At 44.0% G+C, this 14,052-nt stretch overlaps 4 protein-coding genes across 4 annotated transcripts; 3 read left to right on the forward strand and 1 right to left on the reverse strand.

The window, feature by feature from the left end:
• The first annotated feature begins 1,249 nt into the window (after positions 1-1,249).
• Positions 1,250-3,026, forward strand: LOC116162218 (alpha-tocopherol transfer protein-like). The gene is made up of 5 exons (XM_031475770.1): positions 1,250-1,965; positions 2,016-2,172; positions 2,222-2,585; positions 2,631-2,733; positions 2,785-3,026. Exons 1-5 carry the CDS (start codon positions 1,851-1,853, stop codon positions 2,940-2,942), a joined length of 897 nt encoding a protein of 298 aa, XP_031331630.1. The 5' UTR covers positions 1,250-1,850; the 3' UTR covers positions 2,943-3,026.
• LOC116162215 (alpha-tocopherol transfer protein-like) lies at positions 2,910-5,379 on the reverse strand. The gene is made up of 6 exons (XM_031475768.1): positions 5,197-5,379; positions 4,990-5,146; positions 4,577-4,940; positions 4,426-4,528; positions 4,254-4,374; positions 2,910-4,191 (listed from the first exon to the last, which is right to left on the reverse strand). Exons 1-6 carry the CDS (start codon positions 5,309-5,311, stop codon positions 4,134-4,136), a joined length of 918 nt encoding a protein of 305 aa, XP_031331628.1. The 5' UTR covers positions 5,312-5,379; the 3' UTR covers positions 2,910-4,133.
• Positions 5,380-9,265: 3,886 nt separating this feature from the next.
• On the forward strand, positions 9,266-10,472 carry LOC116162219 (alpha-tocopherol transfer protein-like). Its single transcript, XM_031475771.1, has 5 exons — positions 9,266-9,423; positions 9,474-9,624; positions 9,673-10,036; positions 10,081-10,183; positions 10,235-10,472. The coding sequence occupies exons 1-5, from the start codon at positions 9,309-9,311 to the stop codon at positions 10,390-10,392; spliced, it is 891 nt and encodes a 296-aa protein (XP_031331631.1). The 5' UTR covers positions 9,266-9,308; the 3' UTR covers positions 10,393-10,472.
• Positions 10,473-12,757: 2,285 nt separating this feature from the next.
• On the forward strand, positions 12,758-14,006 carry LOC116162217 (alpha-tocopherol transfer protein-like). The gene is made up of 5 exons (XM_031475769.1): positions 12,758-12,956; positions 13,007-13,163; positions 13,213-13,576; positions 13,621-13,723; positions 13,775-14,006. The coding sequence occupies exons 1-5, from the start codon at positions 12,842-12,844 to the stop codon at positions 13,930-13,932; spliced, it is 897 nt and encodes a 298-aa protein (XP_031331629.1). The 5' UTR covers positions 12,758-12,841; the 3' UTR covers positions 13,933-14,006.
• Positions 14,007-14,052: the final 46 nt, after the last annotated feature.

Raw genomic sequence — 14,052 nt, forward strand, 5'->3', positions numbered from 1 at the left:
ACAAAAAGTAGCACGTAAACTTCAAGAGGTGACATTGTGACAATTAGGTAAAAAACAAGTTTTGGGAATTATGGGTTAGGTAAGCAGGTACCAGGATTTTAAGAGAGGGTGAAATACACAGGATGTGACTCATCTTTGGTGCAATAAAGTCCTTTTGTTAAAAGCAAGATGGAAAATTACATGGCCTTGTAGGCAAATTTAACTAAAAGCAAGATATGTGGAAATTATTGAATCGCCACTCATTTATCGCACATAGATTCTAAACTGAAGAGCTTTGATTAGCGTAACCCCGCTCCTGCAAGATAGGTAACTCGCCCCTGATTTCGGGGTTTCGAGCCTACATTTGAAAGTCGAAGACAATCACGGAATGATGTGTCGTAGCTCAATTTTGACTACAGTTTTTACTACCTCCGTGCCTGCTTCATTCACTGAGAAAATGGTTAGTAACAAACAAAAAGTCAGTACATACATCAAACGAATCGGTAATTTCCACATATTAAAATAAAATGATCAAAACTTATATGAATGCAACTTCAGGGTCAAGACCAAATAATCAACATCAATAAACATAAATTAAGCAAACATTACACAAAAAACGTAAACGATTACAAACAGTAGGATAACGGTATTAAACATGTCATTCTGCATTGCGGTTAAACCAAGTAAATTTCAAAAACAAGGATTGAAACAAAAAAAAATATAAAATGCGGCATACAAAACACAAATACGATAAAGATAAATGCAAAAATTACTACTTACCTGCATTAAAAAAACAACAAACATTTATGGATCGACGCGTTCACGACCGCCATTCAAGACAAGATGCCAAATGTAACCCCCGTTCTTGCTTTTTAGATGGCGCAGGCAGCTTTTTCCCACCTAGAAATTGCATAGTTGCCAACTCTCAAAAATGTATGTATCGTCGTAAGTTGTATATACAGGGTGGAACCTCTCAACATTATTTCCGGTTACGGTCTTCACCCTGTTTCTAGTCGCTATGCTATTTCCATCCCTCTTATTTAGTGTATTTATTATCCCTCTCATGTTCTGGGCCCTCAACAGGCTTGCAACCAATTACAGAGCGACTCGCATAATGCTTTTTAGAGGTGCCTCTGCAGAACGTCTTAAGTTGTTCTACACTACTCCGAACTTACTTACGAACCAGGAGAACTGCAGGAAAACCTAATTCGGAGTAGCCGGAAAAATGTTCGAAACTGGTCTAAGGAAATTCCCATCTCTATCACAGATAAAAAATTCTTACCTCGGCCCAGGTTCGAACACCAGACCTCCGGCTTTATAGCCCAACGCTCTACCATTGAACTACAAAGATTATTTGTTTCTGGTTACCCACTTGTCTTCAGCTGTCACATCTTCGGTTTGTGTTGGTTTTGGGATCCCTGCTGCCAAATGCAAGATGCTGATTGAATGACGTGAAGAATTATGAAGAGGACTTTTACTTGTCCTGATGGCGCAGACTTCCTGAGGCAAGTTAGGGCGGGCATAAAAGCAGGGGCGGTTGCCGCATGACCAATAAGAGGACCTTGCGACCCTTCAAAGCATACAGCTATTAAGAGTTCAGAGATTATAACGGTTTTGCGTCATTTCCAATGAATGGTCTGGACCTTGTCACCATCAAAACTTTATTATTATTGCTCATTCTAATTTCATTCGTATAGGATTTATGTACGTGTAACTGCGCCATTTCCCAATTGCTGATCAGGTGAGCCGTAAACAAGATCATTTTGCAATCAAATTTAAATAATTATGAGAGCCAAATACACCAAATTTGGAGTGGCGAAATAAACTCGTGTACATAAAATGGACGTTGTTCAGTCATCGAGAAACTCAAAATGAAGATCTTCGACGCACAGGACGAGTATAAGAAGAATAAAGAGTTAAGGGTAGAGGATGTGAGGGCCCTGCAGGAGTGGGTTGAAAAGCAACCGCACATGCCATCAATTTCAGGTAAGTGTTAAACTGGATTTGGTAAGGCAGGAACCGATGGCCTCTTCCAGAGTGCCTACTGATCGCTTTCTTGCAAAGTTGCTATTGGAGCATGGAGCAGGCTAAGGAAGCAATTGAGAGGTTTGTGACGTGGCGAGCGGCCTGGCCCGATATCTTTGTGGGCCTGGATCCTCATCGTCCCAATCTAAAATCCACGATGGATCAAAAGTAATATCGGTTCATTGATCTGCGATCTTTGTCATCCATTTGTTTCCAGCCTAGCAACTATGCTACCAATGTCGTCTAAAAAAGGTTACAAGCTTCTCTACTATAAATTAATGATACCAGACTCTGCTGTATTTACTGCAACGGAACTGATAAAACTGGTAGATATGGTTCTTGCAATGGACGTAATGGAAGGAGGTCCATATGGCGGTTTCATAATGGTTTGCGATTTAACCGATTTTGATGCAGCGCATTTCATTAAAGTGCGGGTCACAGAGACGAGGCGGTGTTTGCAATATTTCCAGGAGGCCATACCAGTTAGGTTTAAAGCTATACACTATGTCGTATCAGGAAAGATGGTCGAGTTATTAATGGCTATGGTAAAACCGTTTCTGAACAGAACACTCCTAGGGAAAGTAAGGTATTCTCCAGAAACAGCATCACCAACCCATTACTTTTAGCTACACTTTCACGACTCTTACGAGGCATTATTCAAGTGTATCCCCCAGGACGCGTTACCTAAGGAATTTGGTGGAAAGAATCCTAGTCTTAAAGAATTGCACGGTTGCTACCACAAGGTGAACGAAAACTGAAACTATATCATTCCACTTTCAGAGAATATGAAGAGAACTCTGGTTGAGAACGTGGACTTCTTCAAGGACGTGGAGAAACTCGTCGCCAACGAAGCGCTACGAGACCGAAGTAATTTATCGGTTGATTCAGAGTTGGGGGTTGGAGCGCAGGGATCGTTTAGAAAATTTAATGTTGAGTAGCATGCATTTTAAATTTTGAAATCTCAAAATGGTAGCATACACACATAGTAGTTTTATGTATTTCTATTAAATCGCGCAATCGCTTCCTGGCGTTCTTTGTTATCCCATAGTCTCCGTCTTCCACTGGGCTATCGGAGATAGTCGTACGCCGCAATCGACATGTAGGCCATTATTGCGATCAGCTTTTTGTATCTCATGTAGAAGTAGATATTCCTGTGGATCAGAAAAACTGGCGATCTGCCAGTAACCGGCCTGTAGGTCGATCGTCGTGATGGAGTTCAGCTGCCGGTAGCCGATGCACATGCACTCTGGTGGATCCGCCCGGTTCTTGTATCGCACTCCTCGCATGCTGTCGATTACGGCTTGCAGGACGCCTGGAATTGAACAATACCGCGGCGCAGGGACCGGAGGGGGGGGGGGTGATTATGCCCCTGGAGTGAACGTTTCCACGTTTGTCTGTCTGTAGCAAGGAGTTGAGGTCCTCTCTTTCGGTAGGTGACCTGGTAGCGCATTCGCTTGGTCGTATAGTTATTACCTCGGCTTCCACCATGAAGAGGGCGAGGTCCTGGCGAATCCTCTTGTGTCTGGGGGGGGGGGGTGAGGGAAAATTGATAGCGAGGATAAAGCCGGTAAGGGTACCACAGGAGCCTCGGGCAGGGCGTCCGCAACGATGTTGAATAACTCGGAGGAGATGTTCGTGGGCCAGGTTACGCTGGCGAGGACTCGGGGGCTCGGGGCGTGCGGAAAAGTTTTGGTGACGCAACGGTTCCTCACTGCGAAGATCGCTTCCACAGCTTCGGGCAAAAAAAAGAAAATCGGCGGGCGTCTTGGTTAAGGGTGCACTACCGTTCCGCGAGGTTTATTGTAATTTCCGCGTCCTCGTTGAAGTCTAGTCCAACGAGGGTACGATTCTCGGCACCGTGGAGTATCAAGAATTCCGTTCGATTGGCCCATCCTCTTAAAGTCACCGGAACGTTTACGATTAGGACGGCTTGTGGGCGACCGGCGATTGTCTTGGTCCGTGAAGGAAGCAGTCCACTCCTGCGGTCCTCGCGTTATCACAGCAACTGGGGCACTGGCGTCGTACCACGCCGGGCCGGAATTGCCACACTCGAAGCACTTTAGTGGGGAGTAGTGGTAGTAGTAGTCTCGTAAACTTTTTCCGACATTCTCCCTGCGAGTGTCCGGGATTTATGCAATTAGTGCACCTGAGTTTGCGGGTGGTGGCTTCCGCAGTGTGTTTTGTCGGCTGCAAGACCTCGAACTTTAGTAGTGTGTCTTTTTTGGAGGAGGTGCGGGGGATTTTCTTACGTATTCTTTGGCGAAAGAGCCCATACACTACATGTATGCTCTCGCTGATATCTTCCTCGATCCGGACCAGCAGCGCCCATTTTGAAGTCCACGTTCTCAACCAGAGATCTCTTCATGTTGTCTGAAAGTGAAATGATAGACTCTCAGTTTTCGTTCACCCTGTGGTAACAACCGTGCAATTCCTTATGACTGGGTTGCTTCCCACCGATTTCCTTGGGAAACTCGTCCTGAGGGATACGCCTGAATAATGCCTCGTAACAGTCGTGAAAGTGTAACTAAAAGAAATAAGTTGGTGGTGCTGTACCTACGTGGAAACTAAATACCTTCCCTAAGAATGTTCTGTCCATAAACGGTTTTGCCAAAGGAATTAATACCTCGAGGAAATTTCCTGATATGGCATAGTGCATAGCTTTAAGTCTAACGGGTATGGCATCCTGCAGATATTTCATGAACCGCCTCGACTCCGTAACCCGCGGTTTCTTCATATGCCCTACATTATAATCGGTTAAATCGCAAACCATTATCAAACCGCCATATGGACCATTTTCCATTACATCCTTTACAAGAACCATGTCCGTCAGTTTTACCAGTTCCGTTACAATGAATCTATCAGAGTCTGGAATCACTGGTTTATAGTAGAAAAGCCTGCAACCCTTCTTAGACGCCATTGGCGAAATAGTTACTAGTCTGAAATGAAATGCATGACTAAAATCGCAGATCAGTGAATGGTTAGAACTGTTGATCAATCGTGGATTGTAGATTAGGAAGACAAGGATCCAGGTTCGCATAGAAATCGGGCCAGGCGGCTCTCCACGTCACGAACTTCTCAATGGCGGCTTTGGTCTGTTCCATGCTCCAATAGCAACTTTGGAAGAAAGCGATCAGTAGGCTCTCTGGAAGAGACCTTCGGTTCCTGCTTTATCAACTCCAAATTAACACTTACCTGAAATTGATGGCATGTGCGGTTGCTTTTCAACCCACTCCTGCAGAGCTCTTACATCTTCCAACCTTAACTCCTTAGTCTTTGTATACTCATCCCGTGCGTCGAAGATCTTCATTTTGAGTTGCCCGACGAGTGAACCACCTCATAATTATTTAAATTTGGTTGCCAAATGATCTTGTTTTCTTCTCACACGATCATCAAATGGGAAATGGCGCAGCTACACGTGTATAGAGTGGAATAGACAATTGTATCAATTTTTGTATTTGCAAGGTCAGGAATAATTAGTAGATGAACGTTAGTAAACAACCTAGTCAATGCAAATGTTGTGAGGCACTTTTTTTAGTCTCCCAGGAACCTTTTATGTTGTTGTTGTAGGTTCTGAAGGGTTTCAAAGGCTCTGTTGACGCCGTGTCTATTGCCCCTGTCTCAAATCTGCTCCAAGGACCTCTCGCCCAAAGTTCTCAATCGAGATTGATCATTTGCTCCTATTCGTCTGGACGCGTTGGAATCTATTTCACCATCCTTACAGGTTTTGTAAGGTTCTGGGCTCCGAGAAACCCGAAGGAACTTCTCCTTTGATAGATCCGCGTTTTCTGTTTTCTTGGTTTAACGATGCCCGAAACTCGAAACGGTGTTTGTACATTTCCTACTTACGCATTTTTTGCTCTCCTGCTGTAACGGGGGCCCACAACTTTTATGGGTCACTGGTTCGCGTGTACGTCTTGACCGACTAGTGCATTTGTCAAGTTACTAGCAACAACCGGCTTTGTAGCTCAGTGGTAGAGCGTTGGGCTACAAAGCCGGAGGTCGGGTGTTCGAACCTGGGCTGAGGTAGGAATTTTTCGTCTGTGGTAGAGATGGGAATTTCCTGAAATCAGTTTTGAGCATTCTGCCGACTACTTCTAATTAGGTTTTTGTGCAGTTTTCCTAATTCGTAACATAAATACCGGAATAGTATAGAACAACTTAAGACCTTTTGCAGGGATACCTCTAAAAAGCATTATGCGGGTCACTCTGTAATTGGGCGTAAGCCTATTGAGGGCCTAGAATAAGAATAAATAAATAAATAAACATCCGGACGGGCTGTAATACCATCCCTCTCTCCGATGGAACACCTGAGGAGGAATTTTCGGGTAAGAAATCCTCAGCAGCCTCAGGGAAGGCACCCCACAAGCTTTATGGAGCCACTCGTAAGCACTAATAGCTGATGAGCACAACCCAAACGAGGCTATAGGTACGGTCATGGCTACAAAGTCAAAGTCAAAAAATACCCTCAAGAGAGCCAGCAAGCTCAAGGAATGGGAGAGGGCTGTTCTATCCTTGGATGGGAGCGCAAATAATTCCCTAAAAAAACTCCATGCACATCCTCAACTTCTCAAGCCAAGGAGGAAGGCCGAGGCGCTTCCGCGCCGCCAAAGAAAACTTTCCAAAAAGCCCTGCAGGGCATCAAAGTAGGGATCTTCTCGACAAATCCAAATTTGGATACCATCCCCAATGATACATAAACCATCGGAGCGATATTGGATGGTCTAGGAGAGACAAAGCCCCGTTTAAACGATTCGGTTGCCAAGCAAAGCTGGATAATGCTCAAGAACGTGGAGACGGTCTAGTGCCAAACCGTGGGAGGGAGTTCAAGTTGAAGTTCGATAGGAAAAGGATCTCCCAAAGCCTCACTTTCAGGGAGAGGCGGAAGAGTCGACACAACTAAAATGCCGGAATTAACGTGAAGACCTGGAAAGAAATCCACCGCAACATCGTCGACAACACATCGGCCAGTTATCTAGAAAACCCGCAATTTACTTTCAAGCTCAGGCCGGTTCTGGTTACTCGCAGACAGAGAAAGGGCGGACAGAAGACCAATCAAACCAAACCCACGGCGAAGGCTAGACCCTCAAAGCCCAATGAAGCCTCTGGTGGAACACTCATAGCAGAGCCCACCAAGTGACTCCAATGGTACTCAGGTAAACCTCAACTGGGGGGGGGGGGGGGGGGAACGAGGCAGTAATGCCTCCACCGCAGGTGGTACAGTGGCTGAGCAGATACTGCAAGAAGCAGGGGGTGGATCTTCTTATAGAATGTGATGCCAACTCCCATCACCTCCACTTGGACAGCACGGACACAAACCGTAAAGGTGAGTACCTTTTAGATTTTCCTTTGTCAATAGAACTAGGGATACGCAATCAGGGCAATAAGTCAACATTTTTAACCAGGAATAGGAAAGAAGTCCTAGATATTACCTTTGCTTCCTCCTTTCTAGCCGAACATATTTATACTGAGATCCTTGAGTAACAGGCTACCAGAAGAGTATTTGACAAAGGGGATTACCCCTGCGAGTGTCCGGGATTTGTGCAATTAGTGCACCTGAGTTTGCGCCGCAAACCAGTGCCGCCGCAGTGTGTTTTGTCGGCTGCAAGACCTCGAACTTTAGTAGTGTGTCTTTTTTGGAGGAGGTGCGGGGGATTTTCTTACGTATTCTTTGGTGAAAGAGCCCATACACTACATGTATGCTCTCGCTGATATCTTCCTCGATCCGGACCCGCAGCGCTCATTTTTTTTGCCCCGGTGGTGTTCTTGTCACCTTGCTCTGTAGAGAAGATTTTACGGAGGAGCTGGTGCAGGGGCTAGTCCGAAAATTTGTCGCAGCAGGGCGGTGGCGCCGACCCGTTTCACCCCTCGCCACCATGTGGCAGCGTCCTTCTCAAGCAGCATTGCGATACCTACGAGGGCGTTGTTGGCCGAGACTTGGGTACATGCCTTCTAGGTATTTATGCTGTGGAGGAAAGGCTCCAGGTCTCTTTTGCCGTCAACCCAGATGTGAGCTTCGCCAACGATGCTGTAGTTCCCGTTAATGGAACGCAAATTACCTGGATGAGTTCCTGCAGCACCTCGGGCGTGAACGTCAAGGCTCCGGTGTTCTGTTGGTCCATCTTTGGCGTTTTGGAGTTTCTTGCGCACCACTGGTATATGGGAGCAACTTGTTAGCCGGGTTCAGAAGAGATGGATGCTTAATAAATAATGCACTGTTTAAGGGTAAGCTACTCTAACTAACGAAATCTCTTGAAAACCTTGGAAGGCACATAGCGACCTTTAAAGGCCCTTAAATGTTACTCATGGTTTGTAAAGGCCTTTTTGAAGCTTTTGTAACTAAGTGGCTTGCGGTATTCATTCACTAAAATGTCTTTAAAAAACCCTTAAAGATCGTAAAGGGTCTTAAAAGGCCCTAGACGAACATTGAATAAACAATAAGGTTATTCAACTTAAAAATTTACTTAATAAAGGCTTTATTGGCTCTAAAATCCTGACAATATTTCAAAAAACTCCCCTAGGATTACTCTTGAGGCTAGCATATGGTAAAGTATAATAAACCAGCTCCTAGAAAAGAAGAAAACCTGAGGGCTCCTTATGGAAAGTGTTCATAAGAACTCAGAGAACCTTGTTTGGGAGACCGCTTCACCAGGTGGTGTGGAGGAGTATGGAATACTTCACAGGAAATGCAAGAACTTTGGTCATTTTCTGAAAGATGATTATAATAATTCGGAGGTTTATTTATTTATTTAATTTTTATTTATTTATTTATTTTATTTATTTATTTATCCACCCGGTTTCTAGTCGCTATGCTATTTCCACCCCTTTTTTGATTCTGGCTACCCACTTGCTTTCAGCTGTCATATCTTCGGTTTCCAATGGTTTTGGGACCCCTGCTGCAGACAGCAGATTGGGTACCCAAACCTGTCAAGACTATGGAATAGGTTTCGGAGTGGGAAGGTATTCAGTCGGTTGATTAAATGGAACGGTTTTGAGTTATTTCCAATGACTTCTTCAAAGTGCGAACCCTCCAAGTCCTTTCGAGGAGCCTGGGCGGTATAGACAGGCAAAAAACTCAATATTTCTGACCTTGTCAGCACCAAAAATTTATTATTATTGCTTATTCTAGTTGTATTCGTAGATTGCATGTACATGTAACTGCGCCATTTCCCAATTGAGGCGTAAACAAGCTCATTTTGCAATCAAATTTAAATAATCATGAGAACCAGATTCACCAAATTTGGACTGGCAAAACAAACTCGTGTATATAATAAGATGGTCGCGATTCACTCATCGCGAAACTCAAAATGAAGATCTTCGACGCACAGGACGAGTATACCAAGACTAAGGAGTTAAGGTTGGAAGATGTAAGGGCGCTGCAGGAGTGGGTTGCCAAGCAACCGCACATGCCATCAATTTCAGGTAAGTGTTAATTGGGAGTTGATAACGCAGAAACCGATGGTCTCTTCCAGAGAGCCTACTGATCGCTTTCTTCCAAAGTTGCTATTGGAGCATGGAACAGACTAAAGCCGCCATTGAAAAGTTCGTGACGTGGCGAGCCGCCTGGCCCGATTTCTTTGCGAACCTGGATCTTCCCCATCTAAGATCCGCGATTGATCAAAAGTAATAAGGGTTCATTGTTCTGTGATTCTTGTCATGCATTTTTTTCAGCCTAGCAACTGTGTTACCAATTCCGTCTAAGGAAGGGTACAAGCTTTTCTACCATAAACTAATGATCCCAGACTCTGCTAGGTATACTCCAGCGGAACTGATAAAACTGGCAGATATGGTTCTTGTACAGGACGTAATGGAAAAGGGCCCATATGGCGGTTTGATAATGGTTTCCGATTTAACCGATTATGATGCAGCGCATATCCTCAAAGTGCGGGTCGCAGAGTCGAGACGGTGCCTGAAATATCTGCAGGACGCCGTACCACTTAGGCTTAAAGCTTTACACTGTGTCGTATCAGGAAAAGTCCTCGAGATATTAATTCCGTTGATAAAACCATTTCTGAACAGAACACTCCTAGGGAAGGTAAGTACTCTCCACGTACAGCACCACCAACCTATTTCTTTTAGTTACACTTTCACCACTCGTACGAGGCATTATTCAAACGTATTCCCCAGGACGCGTTTCCTAAAGAAATTGGTGGGAAGCAACCCAGTCTTAAGGAATTGCACGGTTGTTACCACAGGGTGAACGAAAACTGAGAATCTATCATTCCACTTTCAGAGAATATGAAGATAGCTCTGGTTGAGAACGTGGACTTCTTCAAAGACGTGGAGAAACTCATTGCCAACGACGCGCTACGGGATCGGAGTAATCTATCGGTTGATTCAGAGTTGGGGGTTGGAGCGCAGGGCTCGTTTAGAAAATGTAATGTTGAGTAGCCGACATTTTTAATTTTGAGATATCAATAGTGTAGCATGTAGGTAATTCCAAATGTATAAATACACGTACTTTAGTTTTCTGTATTTGTATTAAATTACGCAATCTTTCGTTAAATATTGTAACGGAAACGCTCCAGACATGACGTCGCCTTTGGCGCTCTGGAATTTTTTACGCGCGCGATAGTGGGATTTGTATAGGAATATTCGAGACTTATCCGGTAATTACGCTAGTGTTCTGGACTTACATTGCTTGCGTGTATAAATGGTCGCGGACCAAACATCGCAGGAGTTTACTACCGAACGAGATCGAGTACGGATGAAACATCGAGCGCGGAAATATAAATTGCGAAGTGTGTGATATAAATAGTCGATATAAATTGTACAGTTTTTATAGTGTCTTAGTTTTGTTTAATAAATATTGATATAAATCGAACCCGAATTTATAAATCACGTTACAATATGAACGTTTCCTGTCGTTCCCACGTTATCCCATGCCTTTACAAACCATGAGTAACGTTTAAGGGTCTTTAAAGATCTCTATGTGCCTTCAAAGGTTTTCAAGAGATTTCGTTAGTAAGTTAGAATAGTGTACCCTTAAACAGTGCATTATTTATTAAGCATCCATTTCTTTTCAACCCCCACCCCAATTGTGGCGCCCATGCCAGTGGTGCGCAAGAAAACGAAAAAAAACACACTACGAAAGTTCGAGGACTTTCAGCCGACAGCACACACTGCAGAAGCCACCACTCGCAATCTCAGGTGCACTTATTGCAGAAATTCCGGACACTAACAGGGGGAATGCTGGACGAGGGCGAAAGCTTACGAGACGGAAGCTCCAAATCCACCAGCATCGTTGCGAACGCCCTGCCCGAGGCTCTTGCGGTACTCTTACGGGCTTTATCGTCACTATCAATCTTCCCTCACTCTCCCCCTCCCCCCCTCCCCCCATACACACACAAGAGGATTCGCCAGGACGTCGCCCTAGAATTTTTTATCTGTGACAGTGACAGAGATGGGAATTTCCTTACACCAGTTTCGAACATTCTGCCGGTTACTCCGAAATAGGTTTTATTTCTATTAATCCATTTTTGGTACTTTACTCATTGTCCCCCGTGACACTTTGGTGGTTCAAAATCCTATTCCTCCTAGACTAACCCCTACTCTGCTTTTTAAATTTTGTCGCACCTCCAAAATGGCGCTGATTAATTAACGCGGCCATCTTTAATCATTACTGATACCTCAATCAAATACGTATAAAATCCGTCCACGAAAAACGTTTATTATAGTCAATGCAGCGCTTCACATCAAAACCCGCATAGAACCATGATCATCATTTCGCTGTTTTGACCACTTAAATCCCATTAAGATAGTATTACGGCCCGTCAGAGTGTGTCAGTAATTTTTCCAAGTCATTAATCGGTCATGACGCACGCCTTAACCAGTGATCCATAAATACTTGACTTTTCAAGAATTGAAATCTTTGAAATTATCCTAAAAACTAACCCTCTGATGGGGACACGCTGTATACTCCCTAATACCCAGTATTTAACACTGAGCAACTATGGAATTTCGAAAAAATAAACCTCTTTTAAAGCGTTCCGTTACAAGGTATAGAATACTCGCGTTAGAATAGAAGAAATTGATAGATTTTCTTTAAGAACGGGGCATTGGGGTGTCTGAGGGGTTAATTCACTGTCAATTGAATTTAACCACAGTGCCAATGGACCTACATTATTTGGATTTCTTATTGTTAAATCAAATTTTTAAATAGGACTCCGTGTTTCGATTTGTTCACGCACAATGAAGTTTCAAATTATGGCAACTGCTGGCGATTAATAAATGTCCGTACTCTAAACTCGACTCGACATCGCGATATAGCTTATTTGTAGTCACCAACTCGCTATGGCGACGGCGCCTGCATTTTGTTATCCACTTTCTGCTTTTTGTTTCGCCATTTATGAACTCTGAAACGGAACCAACGCAAATGTCAGGGCGGCGTCCCATTTTAGTTAATAGTGGACTCGCATTTTCGTCATCTCGGCTTCGGTAGATCAAAGGCGGAATTCCTGCAGGTTTTTGGGAGCCCAAAACCTGTGAGGGAAGGGGTAGGTTGCAAATCACCCAGAAGAATAGGAGCAAGTGATCAACTTCCCGAGACAGGGGCGACAACAGCAGCCTTTGCAATGAGGTAAATCGATTAGTTGTTTACTGACGGTAATCTACTGATTATTCCTAGCCTTGGCCACACAAACATTTATTGTGATTGTTTAATTTACTTCTATTCGTAAGTTTTATGTACGTGTGACCGAGCTATTTCCCATTTGGTGATGGTTACGCGTAAACAAGATCATTTGGCAATCAAATTTAAATAATTATGAGAGCCAGATGCGCCAAATTTGGACTGACCTGTATATAAGATGGGTATAGCTCACTCATCGAGAAACTCAAAATGAAGATCTTCGACGCACGGGACGAGTATACGAAGAGTAAGGAGTTAAGGGTAGAGGATGTGAGGGCTTTACAGGAGTGGGTTGAAAAGCAACCCCACATGCCACCAATTTCAGGTAAGTGGACAATTGGGTTTGATAACTCAGAAATCGGTGGTCTCTTCCAGAGTGCCTACTGATCGCTTTCTTGCAAAGTTGCTATTGGAGCATGGAGCAGGCCAAAGCGGGGATTGAGACGTTCCTGACGTGGCGAGGCGCCTGGCCCGATATCTTTGCGGACCTGGATCCTCATCTTCCCAATTTAAAATCCGCGATTGATCAACAGTAATATCGGTTCATTGATCTGCGATCTTTGTCATCCATTTGTTTCCAGCCTAGCAACTATGCTACCAATGTCGTCTAAAAAGGACCACAAGCTTTTCTTCTATAAACTAATGATCCCAGACTCTGCTAGATATTCCGGAACGGAACTGATAAAACTAATAGATATGGTTCTTGCAATGGATGTAATGGAAAAAGGCCCATATGGCGGTTTGATAATGGTTTGCGATTTATCCGATTATGATGCAGCGCATGTCATCAAAGTGCGAGTCACAGAGTCGAGACGGTGCCTTAAATATCTGCAGGATGCCCTACCACTTAGGCTTAAAGCTATACATTATGTTATACCAGGAAAATTCCACGAGGTCTTAATTCCTTTGGCAAAACCGTTTCTGAACAGAACACTCTTAGGGAAGGTGAGCACTCTTCACGCACAGCGTCTCTAATCCATTTCTTTTAGCTGCACTTCCACGACTCTTACGAGACGTTATTCAAGCACATCCCCCAGGACGCGTTTCCTAAAGAAATTGGTGGGAAGCAACCCAGTCTGAAAGAATTGCACGGTTGTTACCACAAGCCGAACGAAAACTGAGGCTCTATCATTTCACTTTCAGAAAACATGAAGAGATCTCTGGTTGAGAACGTGGACTTCTTCAAGGACGTTGAGAAACTCGTTGCAAACGAAGCGCTACGAGATCAAAGTAATTTATTGGTTGACTCACAGCTGGGGGTCGGGGCACAGGGATCGTTTAGAAAATTTAGCGTTGAGTAGTCAACAGCCCCCGAGTTTAATTTTGAGTTAGCATGTAAAAAAATGTAGGTATAAATAGAAATACTATAAACGTATTCTGTCGTTTCTGCGTGATCCCATACCCTAGCCGTTAGCAAGCTT

Source organism: Photinus pyralis, unplaced genomic scaffold, assembly GCF_008802855.1.
Source record: "Photinus pyralis isolate 1611_PpyrPB1 unplaced genomic scaffold, Ppyr1.3 Ppyr1.4_LG10, whole genome shotgun sequence".
NCBI lineage: Eukaryota > Metazoa > Arthropoda > Insecta > Coleoptera > Lampyridae > Photinus > Photinus pyralis.